The following is a 21,686-nucleotide window of genomic DNA, read 5'->3' on the forward strand; positions in this document are numbered from 1 at the left end:
CAGGCCTCTGCAGCCTCCAGCCTGCCCGCCGTGAACTGCCCGCCCGGCACTGCCCTGGGCTCTCTCCCCTGTCACCGCCCTGCACGTCACCAGCCCTGTGAAGACCCCGTCCTCCCGCAGACCTGTCTGTAAGCTGCCCTCTGCCTCCTTTCCTCTGTGCTTTCACTACAGAAGCAGCGGCTGGGGGCAGGGGAGGGGGGGGGGCAGTAGGTGTCTGGCTGGCCTGCTGCTCCCCCTGCTGCCGGCAGGACTGGAGTCCACGCTCCTGTATGGCTCCGCCCTGTCCCTGCTTCACTGGCTGGAGCAGTGACAGGCAGCATGGAGCCCTCTTCCCGTTACACGCCCAGCCTGCTGAGCCACACACTCAGCCGCCTGCGCTTGGCCCCGCCGCTGCTGCCGCTCTGGAAGGATGGCTTTGGCCTCTCCAGCTGGAGACCCTCCTTCCCCACCTCACCCCCAAACGGCCTGGCGGGTGGGCCTGGAGGATGGGCCTGGCGGGTGGGCCTGGAGGATGGGTCTGGCGGGTGGGCCTGGAGGATGGGTCTGGCGGGTGGGCCTGCTCCCCATCGGGAGGAGGGAGGGGAGCTGCAGACCGCCACCTCTCCCCCAGCGCTCAGCTCCTCCCCTCCCCAGGCTCCTGGCCCCTTGCCCTCCCCCCTCAACCTCAGCTCTTCCTGGAACCTGCCTCTCCTGGTCCCCAAACTGGGGTTCCCGCTGACCTGCCTAGACCCCGCCCACACGGCCCCCCATTCACGCCAGAGGCGGACCCTCGGAGCCCCCCACCCCCACCCCGCCTGGCGCTCAGGCCTCTGGGCCCTCGGGCCCCACCAGCAGCAGCGGCTGCGCGTTGCGGCCCTTGTCGTGCCAGCACACGTCGAAGAAGGGGAACACGGGCCCGGGCAGGCGCTCGCGGAAGGCGAAGAGCGGCTCCAGCGCGTCGGGGTCGCTGGCGTCGTAGAAGGCGAGGACGCCGTCGGCGAAGCTCAGGTACAGCCCGATGCGCGCCGGCCGCTGCTCCCGGGGCGGCAGCGCGCGCGGCTCCTTCGCCTCCACGTGCGCCTCCAGCACCTTCCCGTCCCGCTGGCCCAGCAGCCACAGCCCCTGCGACGGCGCCGCCTGCAGCCGCCCGCGCCGGCCCGCCTGCGCCGCCATCACGCCCAGCGCCCAGCGCGGCTTGTCGCCCACCTGCACCTCCCAGTAGTGCTCGCCCTCCGCCAGCCGCTGCCGCGCCAGCACCGCCACCGCCTTGTCGAACCGGCGCGGGTCCTCGGCGGCGGGCGGCGCCTTCTGCTCCGCGCAGTGCGCGCGGCGGCCGCAGGGGGACAGCACCAGGCTGGGGTGCGCCGTGCTGGGGTCGAAGGTCAGCTCCGTCACTGCGGAGAGAGGCAGCCCGTTACCTCCGGAGCCTTCCCCGCCCACCGATGGGCAGCCCGGCTCCTCCCCTCCGGGCCTCCGGGTGGGGGCGAACCCCCTCTGAAGACCGCCTCTCTGACACTGTAAGCGGAGGCCACAGGCTGTGGGGTCAGGCTGGTACAAGGCAGACAGCACCACCCGGGTCACAGGGAGGAGACAGTCAGGAAGCCGGGTCCGGCGCCCCTGTCTCACCACCACAGTGGGGCCTCAGTCAGTCTGGGCCTTAGTCTTCTCCCGGATAAAACCGAGTTCCCCCCATCCCCCGCCCGCCCACCACGTGTGCATGCCCTGGAGCTCAGCTCCTGGGGAGGGGAGTCTGAGCCTTTGGGCCATCAGAGTCAGGGGCTGCCCCGGGTTCCAGCCCTGCAGACCCCCAGGCCCCAATGAACAGAGGTTATCCCCTCCACTGTCCACAGGGGAGGGTCTGGCCAAGGAGCACTCAGGGTTCGAACCCAGGCCCAGCAGCTGCACCTTCCTGTAAGCAGCACCCTCCCCGTCAGGCACCCACCTATAAGTCCCACGCCCTCAGGGGTCCCTCTCTTAGCACAGGTATTAGGGTGCAGAGATACCCTAGAGCAGGCATGTCAGACTCACGGCCCCACAGGCCACACGTGGCCCACAACAAACATTTTTGTGGCCTCGCCAATATAACGGTATGTAAGAAACATTTTAATAAAAACTTTGCAACTTAATTTTTACACAATCCAGTTATACATAATCTATATATATAAAAGGCTAATATGCTAAGTGTCCCATGGTAAGGGTAATGATGTCACATAGCAATTCCTGGCTTCCTCTCCCTAGCAGCTAGCCTCCTTGCAGTTTTTCCAGCCCAGAAACACAACTTGCTTTACAGCCAGGTGCAAACACTTCACAGTTTAACCAAATGTCTGTGAAACGTTTTGAGGCGCCTCATCTCATTTGATCCTCACAGAAGTCCTGGAGTAGGTAGCTGGGAGACTCGGTGGAGTCCTGTTTTCTTTTCATTAGCCAGAAAGTGGAGATTTAGAAAGCTTAGAAACTTGACCTGACTGAAAAGAAATAAGAAATGGTGGACCTTGAAAATGACCTCAGGTTTTCTCACTGCAGGATCTCTCCACATCATTCCTCTGCAGAATATAGTCAAACGCTGCTGCAGTTAAATATTTTACCCTTTGTTCTCCCTGCAGGACTACAATCACAATCTGCTTTGTGTTGATATTTCCTGCTGTGACCCTGAAAGAGGAGTTGGGTGCTTCACTGGGCTGGACAAGTTTAGCTAAATCAGAAAGCAGGTCTGATAGGCAAGTTTATTCTCTATCTATAATAGGCTAAGTTGACTTGCAGATGCACGATAGATATAAAGCTCTTGCTGGCACCAATAACACACGTGTGTGTGTGTGTGTGTGTGTGTGTGTGTGTATCCATCTGTCATTGTCAACCGTGAATTTGATTGGCACTTCTATTATAGAGAAATGGTGAGTAGCAATATTAAAATATTTCGCCCTAACTGGTTTGGCTCAGTGGATAGAGTATTGGTCTGGGGACTCAGGGTCCCAGGTTTGATTCTGGTCAAGAACATGGACCTTGGTTGCAGGCACATACGCAGTAGGGAGTGTGTAGGAGGAAGCTGATCAATGTTTCTAACTATCCCTCTCCCTTCCTCTCTGTAAAAAATCAATAAAATATATATTTTAATTAAAATATTTCTTCTAATTAATTTCCTTTCTATGTGCATGAATTCGTGCACTGGGCTACTAGTTATTAATAATGAACTACAATGTTCACTAATGACTGATCACTATAATTGTGTTGCATTCATTTCCCTTATACGCCTTATACGCAGCTGCACCATTCCTCTCCACTAATACTAGCATCGACTATTTTAGCAGCCAATTGCCAATCATTAGTTTTGTACTGACTTGTTTGATGTGCACAACAGGAAATGTTTTACTTTCGGAGAACATGAAAAATAGGCTTATTTGCATTATGCTTATTAACTTGTGCAGTTATTCAGCGTCTGGTAAGTTTAATGTTTAAGAAAAATATTATTAAAATGTTCTATGATTTTATGCTCACAATGACCCATTTATTTCAGTTCTTTGTATTCAGCATCTCTATGGAAATAAACCTACGTATCTATGAAAACTGAAGCTTTTGTTTCTTTGCAGCCACATAAACTTAAACCTTGTTTATTTGGCCTGTGTTAGCCTTGGAGTTTGACATGCTTGCCCTAGAGTGCAGAGGCAGATGGGCAATGGCGCCTTCTGTGACCTTCCTCGCTGAGGCCTGGAGGCCTCTGTGTGTGGCTGTGGCCTCCCCACAACCACATGTTACAAACAACATGCCTCCGGTACCTGGCATGAGAGCACGGAGCATCTTCCTCCACACCTGGAACTTGAAGTCATCTGAGATGACAGGCAGCTGGATGTCCAGACGGGCAGGTGGGGGGGACTCTGCCAGGATCTTCTGCAGCCTGAGGGTGGGAAGTGTCTGTGAGGGCACTTCCGGAGGAGGCAGGGGTGGGGAGGGAAAAAGCAGTGCCCAGAAGAGAGGACAGGGCTGTGGAGTCCCAGGACCTCTCCACATGATGCCTCTGCTGCCTTTCCCGTCTGGAGAGATGAAAAGTTCTGGCCCCGGCCGGTGGCTCAGTTGGAGCGTTGTCCCATTCACCAAAAGGTTTCAGGTTCGATCCCTAGTCAGGGCCAGTGCAGGAGGCAACCAACTGATGTTTCTTTCTCACGTCAATGTGTTTCTCTCCCCGACCCCACCCCTTCTCTCTCTGCAATCAGTAAACATATCCTTGGGTGGTAATTTTAAGATGAAAAGTTCAGGAGATGGATGGTGATGAGGTTGCGTAACAACATGAATGTACATAATGATACTGAAGGGAAAGTGCGCGCTAAAAATGGTTTGCCGCTGGGGTGGCTCAGTGGTTTGATTCCCCATCAGGCACATGCCCAGGTTGTGGGCTCGATCGCCAGTAGGGGGCGTGCAGAAGGCAGGCTATCCATGTCTCTCTCTCATCCATGATTCTATAGCTCTCTCCCTCCCTCTTCCCATCTCTAAAATCAATAAAAACATATATTTTTAAATGGTCAATTTTATTCTGTGTACATTTTACCACAAAATGTTTAGGTCTTTTGTTGGGATAAGGTCCAAGCCCCTCAGCGCTTCCGTTTGCCCGCCTGCCACACCAGCACACCTTCTCTCACTCTTGCCTTCTCTCAGGGCTCTTCCCCCAGCTCCTGACCTGCTAACTCCAGCCCGTTCCTCCAGCATCCAACTCTGACGGCCACCCGGCCTCCCCCTTCTCTCCCCAGCCACCCCCTTCTCTCCTTCCCGGCCATCCCCTCCTCTCCCTGGTCTCCCTCTTCTCTCCGGCCTCCCCCTCCTCTCTCCGGCCTCCCCCTCCTCTCTCCGGCCTCCCCCTCCTCTCCCCGCCTCCCCCTCCTCTCCCCCGCCTCCCCCTCCTCTCCCCCACCTCCCCCTCCTCTCCCCGCAGCACTGAGCACAGTGATGCCTACGTCCCCGCCCCCTGCCTGGGGGGTTCCTAGAAGGACCAGGTCATTTCTATGTTCAAAGCCGAGTGCAGGGAGAGTGCAGAGGGCTGAGTGGACATGGGGAGGAGGGTGAGCCAGCCGGTGCCCCTGAGACCAGGGCAGGCTGGGGAAGGGGCGGGGCCAGGGTGGTCTCACCTGCTGGTCACCAGGCAGAATTTCTGGAGAGAGAAGGAGAAAATGGCGGTGAGGCGGGCAGGAGAGTCTCTGGACACGACTGGGGATGGGGCGGATGGACCAGGAATGCTGAGTGCGGAGCCAGGAAACATCAGGAAAGTCCAAAGAAACCCACCCTAGCCCTTTATCTGTGTGAATCAGAAAAGGGTACCCCTTCCTCAAGAAACAGCACTCTGCGGTGGAAGACTGTCCCAAGCAGTAAACAAACTGTTACGTGAATGGTCCCCCTGCAGGCGTCTTCAAACTACGGCCCTCGGGCCACATGCGGCCCGCAGAGGAGTCTGATCCGGCCCGCCAGGTTTTTTGGGCAGTGAGCGCAGCCGAGGTGTTACAGTAGGAATTAGTAGTTCATATAGTCTGGCCCTCCAGCTCTCTGAGGGACCATGATCTGGCCCCCACTTTAAAAAGTTTGAGGACACCTGCTAGAGAGAGTGCCTGCAGCAGCCTCCCCGCCTGCCTGTGCAGCCCCGGCTGCTCCCGCCCCTCCGGGCCTCTGGGTCCTGCCCCTCCGGGCCTCGGGGTCCTGCCCCTCCGGACCTCAGGGTGCCCACCTCTCCGGGCCTCGGGGTGCCTGCCCCGCCTCGCGGCGAGCTCTCTGGGCCTGGGCCCGGCGAGGGGCAGAGGAGGGCGGTCCGGTGCTCACCATGAGGAACTCGGTCTGCGGCTTGTCGGCCACCTCCTCCAGCACCTTCTCCATCTGCCGCAGCTGCTCCAGGTACGAGTAGAGGCCCCCCAGCTCCTTCTGCAGGGCGGCCCCCGCCTCGGCCCCCACCCGCTCAGCCTCCTGGTCCAGGGAGCTCTCCAGCGCGTCCAGGAACAGCCGCATCTTGCCCAGCTGCTCCCCCACGGCCCCCCGGAACTGGCGCACGGTCTCCTGCGGGCAGACGGCAAAGGCGCTGGGCGGGGGGAGCCTGCCTGACCCCCGCCCCGGCCCTGCCTGACCCCCTGACCCCCGCCCCGGGCCCTGCTGACCCCGCCCCGGGCCCTGCCAGCAGAGTCGCACCTCCACCTCCACCAGCTGCTGCTCCAGCGCCGCAGCGCTCTTCTCCTTGCGCGCACACGCCTCCTGCAGCTGCAGCTGCTGCTGGGGGAGCTGGGTCTGGGGGGGGGGGGGGGTGACAGGGTGGTCCTGGGGCGCCTGAGAGCTGGTCTGCCCCCCAGGGAGTCGGGCGAGGAGAGCGCCTGGCTGAAGTAGGGGGCTGAGACCACGCAGAAGCCCCGGGACCCCAGTCCTGAGGCCGAGGCCAGGGAAGCTGCGCCCAGGGACCCCGGGCCACTGCGTGCCCCCAGACTGCAACCCCGCCAATAAAGAATGCATGAGAGACTGCCTGGCTGTGTGGACGCCTCCCCTCGGTGACTGGCCTCGCGGAGGGCCTGGGCGGGCTGGGGGAGGGGGGGGGAGGACCTTTCTGGGCACCCGAGGACCGCAGGCCTCGGGCGCCACACCCGTGCGTGGGCGCCGCGCGCTCAGGTCTGACAGCTCCAGCCGGCGGCGCACCCCGACCTGACCCGGTGGCAATGGCCTGTGCACCAGCCCGCGGGCCCGGCGCGCCCGGAGCGGCCAGGTCTGCGCCAGCCTGTCCGGCCGGCCGCCCTGAAGCCGCCTCACAGCCTCCCTCCGCCGCCCACCCCCAGCTCCTCGCCCCGGGGTCCCCGCCCTGCCCTCCCGCGCCCCCCTCCCAACACCCGACGGGCGCCCTGCCCCCTCCCACCGTCCTCCCCGGCCGCCGGCCGCCGGGCGCACCTGGAGGCGCGCGTGGGCCTCGGCGGCGGGCAGCAGGCGGTGGCCGCGGTGCGCGCCCAGCGAGGCGCACACGCCGCACACGAGCGCGCGGTCCTGCTCGCAGTAGACGCTGAGCGGGTCCAGGTGCTCCTCGCAGTGGCCCTGCGGCACCTGCGCCAGCCGCTCGACCAGGCGCGCCAGCTGCAGGTTGGTGCTGAGCGCCTGCGGCCGCGTGGGCGCCTGGCAGGTGGGGCAGGGCACCGTGCCGTCCGCCTCCCCGGCCGCGCGGGCCAGGCAGGCGCGGCAGAAGCTGTGGCCGCACTCCGCCGTCACCGGCGCGTCGAACAGCTGCAGGCACAGCGGGCAGGACAGCTCCTGGCGCAGCAGGCCCGGCGCGGCCGCCATGGCGCGCCTGGCACAGGAGAGGTCAGTCAGGGAGGTCAGCCCCGAAACAGCCCCATCAGGAGCTGTCTCACTCCCAGATCCCAAACACAAGCCCGGGTTCCAAACAGTCCTACCCACTGTCTTTCCCTGGCTCAGCCCCAGGTTCTCCAAAGCCCCATGCCGACCCTCCTGTCCTCCCGCCCCCAGGACCCCGGCCCTCCCCTCCCCACTATCTCCAGGCCCACAGGATCCGGGACTCACAGGGCTGATCAGAGATCACAGGCAAAAAGAGACTCCCGGGAGGCTCAGCCTGAGCGCCGGCCTCAGGGTGTTGTCCGAAGGTAGGTCAGAGGCAAGCGACCCGCCCGGAGCAGGGACGGGCACTGGCACGCACGGGGCAGCTAGCAGTGGGCACCACAGCTGATGGGCAGCGGTGACTGGCAGAGGGATCCTCCCTGCTGGGCTCTGGCCCCAGGACTATATTTAGCTGCTTCCTATCATTTCTGGAAACCATTCTAAAAGTGAAGGCTGAGTGGTCAGGGAACAAGCTGCACATGTCAAGGCCACCTGTCCTGGCCCATCCACTGTCGCCTCTGCTGAAGCCAGCGCTCAAAGCCAGCAGGACACCGGGCCTCTCTAAGAGAGAGAGAGAGAGAGAGAGAGAGAGAGAGAGAGAGAGAGAGAGAGAGAGAGAGAGAGAGAGAGAGAGAGAGAGGAGAGAGGAGAGAGGTCTGCCCTTCCTCCCGGCCTCCACTCCCACGCCTCAATCTGCAGCTTCCCCTTCCCAGTGCGGCCGGCCCAGCCTGTCACCCACTCACTGTTTCCCCAGCTAATGGCTCTCACACCCACAGTATGATCTACAGCCCCCGCCCCCGGAGGTTTTCTTCCTCCAGAGCTGAGGAAAAAGTCTTTTTTCTGTCTCGCCAGAGCTCAGTGCAAGCCCGGGGCCAAAGTTGGCCTCCCTAAATGCTTGAAAGTCAATAATGGACTGGCAGTGAATAAATGAACGAACCGAATCCAGAGCCCGCAGTCCAGAAGCCGAGCTGCCTGGAGCCCTGGTCCTCCCTTGTGCTGATGCTTGAGATCTCTGCTAAAGTTCACTGAGGTTAAGAACCCAAGTCCTGCCTGTGGCCTGCAAGGCTCTGCCCAACGAGACCCCACCTGTCTCTCACCGTCACCCCCTGCTCACTCCAGCCGGGCCTTTGCACTTGTCATCCCCTCTGTCTGGAAAACTCTTTCAAAGGAAGATCTTTGGCCAACGTCACTTTTTCCCTGAGGCTTTCCTAACTCCCTGATTTTAAATCTCACGTCTCCCTTCCCTGCTTTCCTTGTCTTCAAAACATTTTGCATTCATCCGTCTCCTCCTACCACCACACATGTGTTCACTGCTTGTCTCTAACTCAAAGGTAAGTGTGTGGCACACAGCAGGTGCTCAATAAATACTCAACAGAGAAATCAACACAGGAACGTCTGACCTCCCATCACTCCCTCTCAGCCTTTACAGGGTTTCTCTTTTTTCCTCGACCTCTCTGTCTCTCTCAGAGATTCTGTTCCTGTTTCAGTCACGTAACTTCCTCTTTGGACGCTCTCTTTGCCTCTCTCTTGGGATTTTAATATTCATGTTTATGTGTTTTAGGCTGAATTTGCACACAAGGTGTCCTAGGTCAGAGACAGACTTCTCATTGATTCCTCACGGTCGGCAGTCAACGTTTGTCCCCCTGTGCCCGGGATGACGTGATGAGAGCCAGGTCCATTAGCCTGTGAGAGTAGCCAGACACCCCACACGTAAGCAACAAAAACCATTTCTCCTGCCCTAGTTAGGGTGGCTCAGTGGATAGAGCGTCGGCCTGCAGACTGAAGGGTCCCAGGTTCAATTCCAGTCAAGGGCACATGCCCGGGTTGTGGGCTCGAATTCACATGTAGGTGTGAAGGAGGCAGCCAATCAACATTTCTCTCTCTCTCTAAAAATCCATTAAAAATATTTTTAAACATATTTTTATTGATTTCAGAGAGGAAGGGATATATAGTGAGAAAGGCAGAAACATCAATGATGAGAGACATCTCAATGAGTTGTCTCCTTCAGGGACTGCAACCAGGGCCAGGGATCAAGCCCGCAATCCAGGCACGTACCCTTGACCGGAACCGAACCTGGGACCCTTCAGTCCGCAGGCCAATGCTCTATCCACTGAGCCAAACCAGCTAGGGCCGTGGTCGGCAAACTCAGACTCACAAGCCACATGCAGCTCTTTGGCCCCTTGAGTGTGGCTCTTCTACAAAACACCACGGCCTGGGCCAGTCTATTTTGAAGAAGTGGCGTTAGAAGAAGTTTAACTTTAAAAATTTTGGCTCCCAAAAGAAATTTCAATCGTTGTACTGTTGATATTTGGCTCTGTTGACTAATGAGTTTGCTGACCATTGAGCTAGGGCAATAAAATATATATTTTTTAGAAGGGGAGGAGGCAACTGTCCCCCTCCTCTGCTTAAATGTCTAAACAAATGTCCTCGGAAGTCAGGAGAGCTCCTTGCACATCTTGGCGTTTATGACAAGTCTCCAGGCTCTGTCCTCGTCTCCAAGCTGTGGGCTCATTTCTTCCTGATGCTTGAGGATCTTGCATGTTGCACACTGGCCCGATTAGGAAGCTACTCAGGGCTCCCTGGCACTTGGGGCTTAGCCTAGGAACTTTGTTCAAGCTGTAATCACTTGGGCCCCTGAGGAAGAGATAAGAGTTTTATTATTTTTTTGGATCGGGCAATTAACTATACAAATGACTGCAGCCTGGATCTTCTGATATGTGTGCAGTCTCGGGAAGCTAAGGCTTTCTCCCAGAATCCAGAGAAGTTTTATTTCCCTACTGTACCTCTAAGTCTCTGATTTTCTCTCTGCCACTTTTGATGGCTCAGAGTCGGCCTGGGGTTGGTAAACAGGACGGGGGTAGAGGTTAGAGCGTACCTGGAGCTGGTCTCTGAAACCACAAGCCACTTCATTTTGGCTCAGAAAAGTCAGCATCCCGAAGGCAGACTTCACCTGGAGTTTTCATCACTGCCAGGCTGGGCTGAAGGGTTTAGGCTAGGGGTGTCGAACTCAATCAGAGAAGGGGCCAAAATCTAAAATCCAGCCTAAATCGAGGGCCGAATGGTTTACTGAAGAGTCATAAACTGTCATTGTGATGGAAACGCAGCGGAGTGCAGTGATGACAGCGCGGTGCGGGCCACATTGCAAGGCCTGGCGGGATGGATTTGGCCCGCGGGCCTTGTGTTTGACACATGTGGTTTAGGCAATGAGTGGGAACCCAGGACAGGGAAGATAGTCTGCTCATTCCCTTTCTGTGGATGAGCCAGGTCTGACCTCTGATCGTATGAAGGGACATGGATTGTCTACAACAGATTGGAGGACGAGAAGGGGCCAGAGATCATGTCGAGGGGAGGAGGGGAAAAAGGGAAGGAGGACAAGTGTCGCTGACCCTAAGACAGAGCTGGAGCCCAGAGCTCAGAGGCTGCAGGGGAGAGAGGGGTTGTTTTGTTTTAATATATTTTTATTGATTTTTTTACAGAGAGGAAGAGAGAGAGATAGAGAGTGAGAAACATCGATCAGCTGCCTCCTGCACACCCCCTACCAGGGATGTATCCACAACCAAGGTACATGCCTTTGACTGGAATCCATCCCCGGACCTTTCAGTTCGCAGGCCGGTGTTCTATCCCCTGAGCCAAACTGGTTTTGGCAAGACTGCAAGTTTTAGCTTGTCCTAGGGGAGAGCATCCCCAGAGCTGGAGTGGTGAGTGCCATGGGGGATGAGAGCCCCTTGATTTGGATACATGCAACGGGAGCCAGAGCCCCCATCAGGACCACCGCAGAAGCAGGTCCTGATGCTGACACCATGAGCTCAGGAGATCGCCTCCCTCTCTGGCTGCAGCATCTCCAGCTCCAATGGAAGGATAAGGAGGATGATAACACAGCCCTGCAGCCTTGTCACGGGGATTTAACTAGACAACGTGAGCAAACACCAGGGTGTTGTGCGGGCTGGCACCAAAGGGCTTAGGAAGTGCTAGGTTCAAACCTGACTCTACTCTTTCCTTGTTGTGAGACCTTGGGCAAGTTATTTAATGTGATTCACTTGCCCGTAAAATGAGGATCACCTAAGGTTTAGGACCAGAGCATTGGATTGTTATGAAGATTCAACAAGTTAATTCGTGTAAAGCACTTAGAACAATGCCAGACCCATAGAAAATGTTCACTGAATGTTGGCAGTGGATTTCATTACAATTATTATTACTAACTGTTCCAATGAACCGGCATCATCCCCAAATTGAGAAACTGAGGCTCAGAAACTTCAATAAGAACAAAGGCACCTACTATGTGTCAGGCCTGTTCCAAACACTTTGCAATTCTTGTTTTTTTTATTACTTCATAATTCTTAATCCAGTTATAACCTCTTAAATCCATTTGTAACCTTATAATAACCTCATAATTATTCCTCTCTGACTAGGAGGCCATGAGGCACAAAGAGATTAAGTGACTTGCCCAATTCCTGGCAGTGTTTGGGCCCTCTGGACCCAGGAGGCGCAATCTGGCTCCAGCAATCATAGGGTTATTTGTTGGGTAGAGGGTCACACCCAGAAACCAATTTACCACCAACTGCTCTGGCTCTCATCCAGGGGGCAAGGGTGGGCCACGAGGTAAGACTAGGAGGTTCTTTCCTGCCAGGGGTCAAAGCTCAGAGCTTTGAGACTTCCCCAGAAAGGGGCGTCAAGGCAGAAGAGATTACCAGGGATTCCCAGAAAGCTGCCCAAGGCACCCAGTCCCCACCTTCCCAGCGCAAACCACCCGGCAGTCTCCCGGAGTGAGCAGGCTCCTCCTCTACCTCCCTGGGGGCCCTGGGCAACGCACAGTCCTTTTCCTTCATGACACAGCGTGCGGACCGCAGAGCGGGGCTGTGGCCTCCCTGGGTCACACAGCTAAGCGGCAGAGGGCCTGGAATCAAATGTGAGTGGGTCTGACACCCCTGATCTCCTGCGTGTCCCACCATGCCACAGTCCTCTGAAGGTGCTTTGAAAGCCCTAGAGCAGTCTTCAAAGAGGAGGAAGTTGCTGTTAGCATTGCTGTTATTGCAATGCCTGCCCTCCTGAGGGTGTTTGTGGGCAGTCTGGAGGAGGCATAAGTTTCCTTATTCGTAACTCTCCAAGCAATTTGTCCGTTTTTGAGGACAGACATGGCACTGTAAAATGGTGGTTGGCTTCTGGGCCTCGGCGTCTGGTGGCCATGGTTCAACCAGTTTCCTCAGGTGTTACCAGTGTAGGCTTCCAGAGTAACTTCTGAAAACCTCGGTTTCTCCTCTGCGTCATGGGGCTGCTGGGAGAACCCAATGAGCTATGACTGTCGGGTGCTGAGCACAGTGCCTGGCACATAGTCCATTAAAAAATGAAAGCTGTCGTCACTATTGTCTTCACCAGCACTTACCATGGGGTTGGGTTCTAGTAGATCCTTGATACGTATTTTTAGAATAACAGAGACTCTTCCCAAACCCGGTGTCCTCCTGAGTTCGACGTGTACCATGTTCTCACGGAGAACGGGCCCCTGTCACGCAGTACCCCTTGTTCCCACTGAGGTCCAGCCTGGAGCCACTGCAGGGGCGAGGCGTCCAGTCCCAGGGGAGGAACGGCTGTGTGTCCCGGCCCCTGGGCCCTTCGCCTCCAGTGACATCACACCAGGGAGCTGGCACTTGCTCCGAGGCGATGTCAGGTGAAAGCCACTGCCAGTTCTCCTCTGTGTCTGAGCAGGAATGTGGCTGGGGCTGGAGCCAGGGTCACGCTGGGCCCAAAGAAGGCTCCTGGGCGGTGATAGGCGGGAGGAAGCCCTCAGCTCCTCACGCCCAGGAAGCCAGTGAGAAGCCCCTTCTCCTCCGAGTCGGGACACACACTCCCCCAGGTGCCATTTCCTCAGCCCCAAAGGTTCAGTTGAAACACGTGATACTGATTTTACTTAGAACCAAGGCCACCCCATCCAAACTAGGTTTGAAGTGATACAGTGGCGGCCATGTGGCCGGGACAGCTCCACTCTGAGAAGGGGTTGAATTGGACAAGTTCTTTCAACTCCATGGCTCAGACACACAGAGTGTCTAAGAGTCTGCCAAATGTGAAAAGAGCAGGTTCCTAGAGTTCCAGATTCTAGGATTCTTTTGTCACGGCATAGAGGCTCCTCCGGGCAGAGTCTGTGTCAAGCCCTGTGCTGGGAGCTGGGAGCTCAGCCTGGTGGGGAAAGCAGAGCAAACAGACTGGCTGTGAGAAACACTGCAGTAGAGGCACAGCAGGGCATCCTGTGGACATGGCCAAGCAGTAATTCATTCTGCACAGAGAGGACAGAGAGTCCAGACAGGGGACAGAGGGGCAGACAGCGGACAGAGGAGCAGACAGGGGACAGAGGGGCAGACAGCGGACAGAGGAGCAGACAGCGGACAGAGGAGCAGACAGGGGACAGAGGGGCAGACAGCGGACAGAGGAGCAGACAGCGGACAGAGGAGCAGACAGCGGACAGAGGAGCAGACAGGGACAGAGGAGCAGACAGCGGACAGAGGAGCAGACAGCGGACAGAGGAGCAGACAGCGGACAGAGGAGCAGACAGGGGACAGAGGAGCAGACAGCGGACAGAGGAGCAGACAGCGGACAGAGGAGCAGACAGCGGACAGAGGAGCAGACAGGGGACAGAGGAGCAGACAGCGGACAGAGGAGCAGACAGCGGACAGAGGAGCAGACAGGGGACAGAGGAGCAGACAGGGGACAGAGGAGCAGACAGCGGACAGAGGAGCAGACAGCGGACAGAGGAGCAGACGGGACAGAGGAGCAGACAGCGGACAGAGGAGCAGACGGGACAGAGGGGCAGACAGGGGACAGAGGAGCAGACAGCGGACAGAGGAGCAGACAGCGGACAGAGGAGCAGACAGCGGACAGAGGAGCAGACAGGGACAGAGGAGCAGACAGCGGACAGAGGAGCAGACAGGGGACAGAGGAGCAGACAGCGGACAGAGGAGCAGACAGCGGACAGAGGAGCAGACAGCGGACAGAGGAGCAGACAGGGACAGAGGAGCAGACAGGGGACAGAGAGTCCAGACAGGGACAGAGGAGCAGACAGCGGACAGAGGAGCAGACAGGGGACAGAGAGTCCAGACAGGGGACAGAGGAGCAGACAGCGGACAGAGGAGCAGACAGGGGACAGAGAGTCCAGACAGCGGACAGAGGAGCAGACGGGACAGAGGAGCAGACAGGGACAGAGGGGCAGACAGGGGACAGAGAGTCCAGACAGCGGACAGAGGAGCAGACGGGACAGAGGAGCAGACAGGGGACAGAGGAGCAGACAGGGACAGAGGGGCAGACAGCGGACAGAGGAGCAGACAGCGGACAGAGGAGCAGACAGGGGACAGAGGAGCAGACAGCGGACAGAGGAGCAGACAGGGACAGAGGAGCAGACAGCGGACAGAGGAGCAGACAGGGGACAGAGGAGCAGACAGCGGACAGAGGAGCAGACAGCGGACAGAGGAGCAGACAGCGGACAGAGGAGCAGACAGGGACAGAGGAGCAGACAGGGGACAGAGGAGCAGACAGGGGACAGAGGAGCAGACAGGGGACAGAGGAGCAGACAGCGGACAGAGGAGCAGACAGCGGACAGAGGAGCAGACAGCGGACAGAGGAGCAGACAGCGGACAGAGAGTCCAGACAGGGGACAGAGGAGCAGACAGCGGACAGAGGAGCAGACAGGGGACAGAGAGTCCAGACAGGGGACAGAGGAGCAGACAGCGGACAGAGGAGCAGACAGGGGACAGAGGGGCAGACAGCGGACAGAGGAGCAGACAGCGGACAGAGGAGCAGACAGGGGACAGAGAGTCCAGACAGGGGACAGAGGAGCAGACAGCGGACAGAGGAGCAGACAGCGGACAGAGGAGCAGACGGGGGACAGAGGAGCAGACAGCGGACAGAGGAGCAGACAGCGGACAGAGGAGCAGACAGGGGACAGAGGAGCAGACAGCGGACAGAGGAGCAGACAGCGGACAGAGGAGCAGACAGGGACAGAGGAGCAGACAGCGGACAGAGGGGCAGACAGCGGACAGAGGAGCAGACAGGGGACAGAGGAGCAGACAGCGGACAGAGGAGCAGACAGGGACAGAGGAGCAGACAGCGGACAGAGGAGCAGACAGGGGACAGAGAGTCCAGACAGGGGACAGAGGAGCAGACAGGGGACAGAGGAGCAGACAGGGACAGAGGAGCAGACAGCGGACAGAGGAGCAGACAGGGACAGAGGAGCAGACAGGGGACAGAGGAGCAGACAGGGGACAGAGGAGCAGACAGCGGACAGAGGAGCAGACAGCGGACAGAGGAGCAGACAGCGGACAGAGGAGCAGACAGCGGACAGAGGAGCAGACAGGGGACAGAGGAGCAGACAGCGGACAGAGGAGCAGACAGCGGACAGAGGAGCAGACAGGGACAGAGGAGCAGACAGCGGACAGAGGAGCAGACAGCGGACAGAGGAGCAGACAGGGGACAGAGGAGCAGACAGCGGACAGAGGAGCAGACAGCGGACAGAGGAGCAGACAGCGGACAGAGAGTCCAGACAGGGGACAGAGGAGCAGACAGCGGACAGAGGAGCAGACAGGGGACAGAGAGTCCAGACAGGGGACAGAGGAGCAGACAGCGGACAGAGGAGCAGACAGCGGACAGAGAGTCCAGACAGGGGACAGAGGAGCAGACAGCGGACAGAGGAGCAGACAGGGGACAGAGGAGCAGACAGCGGACAGAGGAGCAGACAGGGGACAGAGGAGCAGACAGCGGACAGAGAGTCCAGACAGGGGACAGAGGAGCAGACAGCGGACAGAGGAGCAGACAGGGGACAGAGAGTCCAGACAGGGGACAGAGGAGCAGACAGCGGACAGAGGAGCAGACAGGGGACAGAGAGTCCAGACAGGGGACAGAGGAGCAGACAGCGGACAGAGGAGCAGACAGGGGACAGAGGGGCAGACAGGGGACAGAGGAGCAGACAGCGGACAGAGGAGCAGACAGCGGACAGAGGAGCAGACAGCGGACAGAGGAGCAGACAGCGGACAGAGGAGCAGACAGGGGACAGAGAGTCCAGACAGGGGACAGAGGAGCAGACAGCGGACAGAGGAGCAGACAGGGGACAGAGGGGCAGACAGCGGACAGAGGAGCAGACAGCGGACAGAGGAGCAGACAGGGGACAGAGAGTCCAGACAGGGGACAGAGGAGCAGACAGCGGACAGAGGAGCAGACAGCGGACAGAGGAGCAGACAGGGGACAGAGGAGCAGACAGCGGACAGAGGAGCAGACAGCGGACAGAGGAGCAGACAGGGGACAGAGGAGCAGACAGCGGACAGAGGAGCAGACAGCGGACAGAGGAGCAGACAGGGACAGAGGAGCAGACAGCGGACAGAGGGGCAGACAGCGGACAGAGGAGCAGACAGCGGACAGAGGAGCAGACAGGGACAGAGGAGCAGACAGGGGACAGAGGAGCAGACAGGGGACAGAGGAGCAGACAGCGGACAGAGGAGCAGACAGCGGACAGAGGAGCAGACAGGGGACAGAGGAGCAGACAGCGGACAGAGGAGCAGACAGCGGACAGAGGAGCAGACAGGGGACAGAGGAGCAGACAGCGGACAGAGGAGCAGACAGCGGACAGAGGAGCAGACAGCGGACAGAGAGTCCAGACAGGGGACAGAGGAGCAGACAGCGGACAGAGGAGCAGACAGGGGACAGAGGAGCAGACAGCGGACAGAGGAGCAGACAGGGGACAGAGGAGCAGACAGCGGACAGAGGAGCAGACAGGGGACAGAGGAGCAGACAGCGGACAGAGGAGCAGACAGGGGACAGAGAGTCCAGACAGGGGACAGAGGAGCAGACAGCGGACAGAGGAGCAGACAGGGGACAGAGGAGCAGACAGCGGACAGAGGAGCAGACAGCGGACAGAGGAGCAGACAGGGGACAGAGGAGCAGACAGCGGACAGAGGAGCAGACAGCGGACAGAGGAGCAGACAGGGGACAGAGAGTCCAGACAGGGGACAGAGGAGCAGACAGCGGACAGAGGAGCAGACAGGGGACAGAGAGTCCAGACAGGGGACAGAGGAGCAGACAGCGGACAGAGGAGCAGACAGGGGACAGAGGGGCAGACAGGGGACAGAGGAGCAGACAGCGGACAGAGGAGCAGACAGCGGACAGAGGAGCAGACAGGGGACAGAGGAGCAGACAGGGGACAGAGGGGCAGACAGCGGACAGAGGAGCAGACAGCGGACAGAGGAGCAGACAGCGGACAGAGGAGCAGACAGCGGACAGAGGAGCAGACAGCGGACAGAGGAGCAGACGGGACAGAGGAGCAGACAGCGGACAGAGGAACAGACAGCGGACAGAGGAGCAGACAGGGGACAGAGGAGCAGACAGCGGACAGAGGAGCAGACAGCGGACAGAGGAGCAGACAGGGGACAGAGAGTCCAGACAGGGGACAGAGGAGCAGACAGCGGACAGAGGAGCAGACAGGGGACAGAGGGGCAGACAGGGGACAGAGGAGCAGACAGCGGACAGAGGAGCAGACAGCGGACAGAGGAGCAGACAGCGGACAGAGGAGCAGACAGGGGACAGAGGAGCAGACAGCGGACAGAGGAGCAGACAGCGGACAGAGGAGCAGACAGGGGACAGAGAGTCCAGACAGGGGACAGAGGAGCAGACAGCGGACAGAGGAGCAGACAGGGGACAGAGGAGCAGACAGCGGACAGAGGAGCAGACAGGGGACAGAGGAGCAGACAGCGGACAGAGGAGCAGACAGGGGACAGAGAGTCCAGACAGGGGACAGAGGAGCAGACAGCGGACAGAGGAGCAGACAGGGGACAGAGGAGCAGACAGCGGACAGAGGAGCAGACAGGGGACAGAGGGGCAGACAGCGGACAGAGGAGCAGACAGCGGACAGAGGAGCAGACAGGACAGAGGAGCAGACAGCGGACAGAGGAGCAGACAGGGGACAGAGGGGCAGACAGGGGACAGAGGAGCAGACAGCGGACAGAGGAGCAGACAGCGGACAGAGGAGCAGACAGCGGACAGAGGAGCAGACAGGGGACAGAGGAGCAGACAGGGGACAGAGGAGCAGACAGGGGACAGAGAGTCCAGACAGGGGACAGAGGAGCAGACAGGGGACAGAGAGTCCAGACAGGGGACAGAGGGGCAGACAGGGACAGAGGAGCAGACAGCGGACAGAGGAGCAGACAGGGACAGAGGAGCAGACAGCGGACAGAGGAGCAGACAGCGGACAGAGGAGCAGACAGCGGACAGAGGAGCAGACAGCGGACAGAGGAGCAGACAGGGGACAGAGGAGCAGACAGCGGACAGAGGAGCAAACAGCGGACAGAGGAGCAGACAGCGGACAGAGGAGCAGACAGGGACAGAGGAGGCAGACAGCGGACAGAGGAGCAGACAGGCGGACAGAGGAGCAGACAGCGGACAGAGGAGCAGACAGCGGACAGAGGAGCAGACAGCGGACAGAGGAGCAGACAGGCGGACAGAGGAGTCAGACAGGGAAGGGGCGACAGCGGACAGAGGAGCAGACAGCGGACAGAGGAGCAGACAGGGGACAGAGGAGCAGACAGCGGACAGAGGAGCAGACAGCGGACAGAGGAGCAGACAGCGGACAGAGGAGCAGACAGGGACAGAGGAGCAGACAGCGGACAGAGGAGCAGACAGGGGACAGAGGAGCAGACAGGGACAGAGGAGCAGACAGCGGACAGAGGAGTCAGACAGCGGACAGAGGAGCAGACAGGGCAGGAGAGCAGACAGGACAGAGGAGCAGACAGGGACAGAGGAGCAGACAGGGACAGAGGAGCAGACAGGGACAGAGAGTCCAGACAGCGGACAGAGGAGCAGACAGCGGACAGAGGAGCAGACAGCGGACAGAGGAGCAGACAGCGGACAGAGGAGCAGACAGGGGACAGAGGAGCAGACAGGGACAGAGAGTCCAGACAGCGGACAGAGGAGCAGACAGCGGACAGAGGAGCAGACAGGGGACAGAGGAGCAGACAGCGGACAGAGGAGCAGACAGCGGACAGAGGAGCAGACAGCGGACAGAGGAGCAGACAGGGGACAGAGGAGCAGACAGCGGACAGAGGAGCAGACAGGGGACAGAGGCAGATGCTAGACAGACAAGCTACCTGGTCCCCTCAGCTAGATCACCTTGGGCAAGTCCTTCGACCTCTCTGAGCTTCTGTTTCTCATCTATAAAATGGGGCTACTATTCCCTGTTCCAGAGGGGTTGCTGAAAGGCTTAGAAACAAGACACATGAAGGAACACAGCCTAAAGAGGGGCTCCAATGTTTGTTATTTCTTACAAGAAGTGACTCTTGTGCCACCAGCACGGCTCAGTGGTTGAGTATCGACCTATGAACTTGGAGGTCACAACTCAATTCCCAGTCAGGGCACATGCCTGGGTTGTGGGGTGTGCAGGAGGCAGCCAATCAGTGATTCCCTTCCCTTTCTCTCCGAAATCAATAATATATATATATATATATATATATATATATATATATATATATATATATATTATTATTATTATTTAATTTACAAATGCTGGAGGACAGGCAGGAACCCACCAAGCAGCAGATCAGGAAGAAAAAAGCCAGACAGAGAGCAAGTATCACGTGTGCAGAGGTCCAGAGGTCAATACGGTGGCAGGTGCTGCCGAGGAGGCTGGCAAAGGCCTCCAGGCCACGCCCTGGAGCTTGGACCTGAATCTGGGCGCTGAGCAGGTGGGGACAGCATCAGGTGTGGGCTGGGAGGATGCAGCCTTCTGGCCGCCGTGCACAAAACATGAAGAGGCACAATAACAAACAGCCAGGAGCCGGGGACACTGGCAGTTGGGCCACAAAGGCCACGCATGGTGAGGGTGTTGGCACATGGTACTACCCAGCCCGCGTGGGACAATACAGAAGGATGGGGAGCAGGGCCCTGCTACCTTCTAGAAGCTCTTACATACAACATGCTGTGGGTGACCCAGCTACATTTACCCCTTCGTTCATTCACCCCTAATTCTTCACTGAGCACCTACTGTGTGCCAGCATTCTCTTAAGGCTCGGGACTCATGAAACTCACATTCTGATGAATTGAGATGAAAGCCAACCATAATAAATAAATAAGTGGATGTGTAATGTGTCAGGATCACATCATTAGAAGGAATGGTGCTGGTACAGCCCAGCTGAAGGGATATATGGAGTCCCAGTCCCCAACTGGGAACGAGAGCCAGAATTCAAACCAGGGACTGCCGCCTTCAAGGCCACACAGTTCTCCAGCTCCTGGGAGCTGCCTCTGTGAAGAGAGGCACACCTTCCAGTGCCTGGTCTCCGCCCTGAGCCGCAGGCCCATTCGCTCTTTGTTGATTCCACGAGATTCACTGAGCACTATTACAGGCAGGAGCTGTGCTGGGTGCTGCAGCTGTGACAGTGATTGGACAGCATGATGTGCAGGCTGGGAAGACTGAGGCTAACACATGGAGTCAGCGCAGTGCAGTCACCATTGCTATGAGAGCTGCAGAGAGGAGCAGGTGTTGTGAACTACTCTGGGAGGCATGCTAAGCCTGGGCTCCCTGAGAAGGTGGCGTTTAACTTGAGACCTAAAGTCTCAACTAGTTTATCAGGCAGGAGCGAGGGGACAGACTTCCAGGCTGAGGGAGCAGCATGAGCAAAGGCTGACCGGTGCGAAGGAGCTGGCACATTTGAGGAACTGTGAGGCCAGCGTGGCTGGGACTGAGACAGAGGGAGAACAGGATGTGGTGCAAGACCAGGCTGGGGAGATCCACAGGCCAGACCAGCCGTGCGAAGGGCGAGAGGGGGATTCTGGGCACAGCTTGGGCTCCAATCCCCAGCTTTCCCCTGCTCCTCTGGGGCAAACCACTCGAGTGACTCCCACCCATCACTTTCCCTCCCGTCTAGCGTCTTCTCACCTATAAACAGTGTCTCCTCACCGCGTCCCCAGAACCTCGGCTCCCGGGACCAAAGCCTGGCTCTCCCGGAAGTTGTGACAAGGTTTCAGGAGCCCTGGGGAGCCCCGGACATGCTGGAATATTTGCTAAGAGGCTGAGAGAGAACGTACACACAGCTCTTCTCCCTTTTTTTAATGCCTCGTTTCTTCCCAGTATGTGCAGTTGGGAGCTACAAGGTCCTGGCGGTTAGGATTCTGATTCTTACATCCTCTGGCTGTGAGAGAGGATGCTAAGGTGCAGGGGAAGGTGGAGATTTCGGGGCTTCTGAATTCCAAGATTGGAAGCCTTGGCACTCCGGTGAACCGGTAAGCCGGGTTCCTGGTCCGTGCCAGCTAGTGCAAGCCTGGATTCGCGGGCACCGCCCAGGAGCGCCTCCTCTCCCGGCTGGTCTCCCGGGTCCCACCTTGCGGACCAAATGGAGAGGGTGGGGTAAGGGTGGGGA

At 58.3% G+C, this 21,686-nt stretch overlaps 1 protein-coding gene and 1 long non-coding RNA gene across 2 annotated transcripts; one reads left to right on the forward strand and one right to left on the reverse strand.

The window, feature by feature from the left end:
* Window positions 1-782: 782 nt before the first annotated feature.
* TRIM72 (tripartite motif containing 72) lies at window positions 783-7,366 on the reverse strand. Its single transcript, XM_036413034.2, has 6 exons — window positions 6,874-7,366; window positions 6,133-6,228; window positions 5,773-6,003; window positions 5,091-5,113; window positions 3,750-3,868; window positions 783-1,373 (listed from the first exon to the last, which is right to left on the reverse strand). Exons 1-6 carry the CDS (start codon window positions 7,255-7,257, stop codon window positions 802-804), a joined length of 1,425 nt encoding a protein of 474 aa, XP_036268927.1. The 5' UTR covers window positions 7,258-7,366; the 3' UTR covers window positions 783-801.
* Window positions 7,158-21,660, forward strand: LOC123651319. The gene is made up of 3 exons (XR_006739944.1): window positions 7,158-7,278; window positions 8,891-9,021; window positions 21,238-21,660. It is a non-coding gene; the product is annotated as an uncharacterized LOC123651319 (long non-coding RNA).
* Window positions 21,661-21,686: the final 26 nt, after the last annotated feature.

This window comes from Pipistrellus kuhlii, unplaced genomic scaffold (assembly GCF_014108245.1).
Source record: "Pipistrellus kuhlii isolate mPipKuh1 unplaced genomic scaffold, mPipKuh1.p scaffold_m20_p_48, whole genome shotgun sequence".
In the NCBI taxonomy this organism is placed as follows: domain Eukaryota; kingdom Metazoa; phylum Chordata; class Mammalia; order Chiroptera; family Vespertilionidae; genus Pipistrellus; species Pipistrellus kuhlii.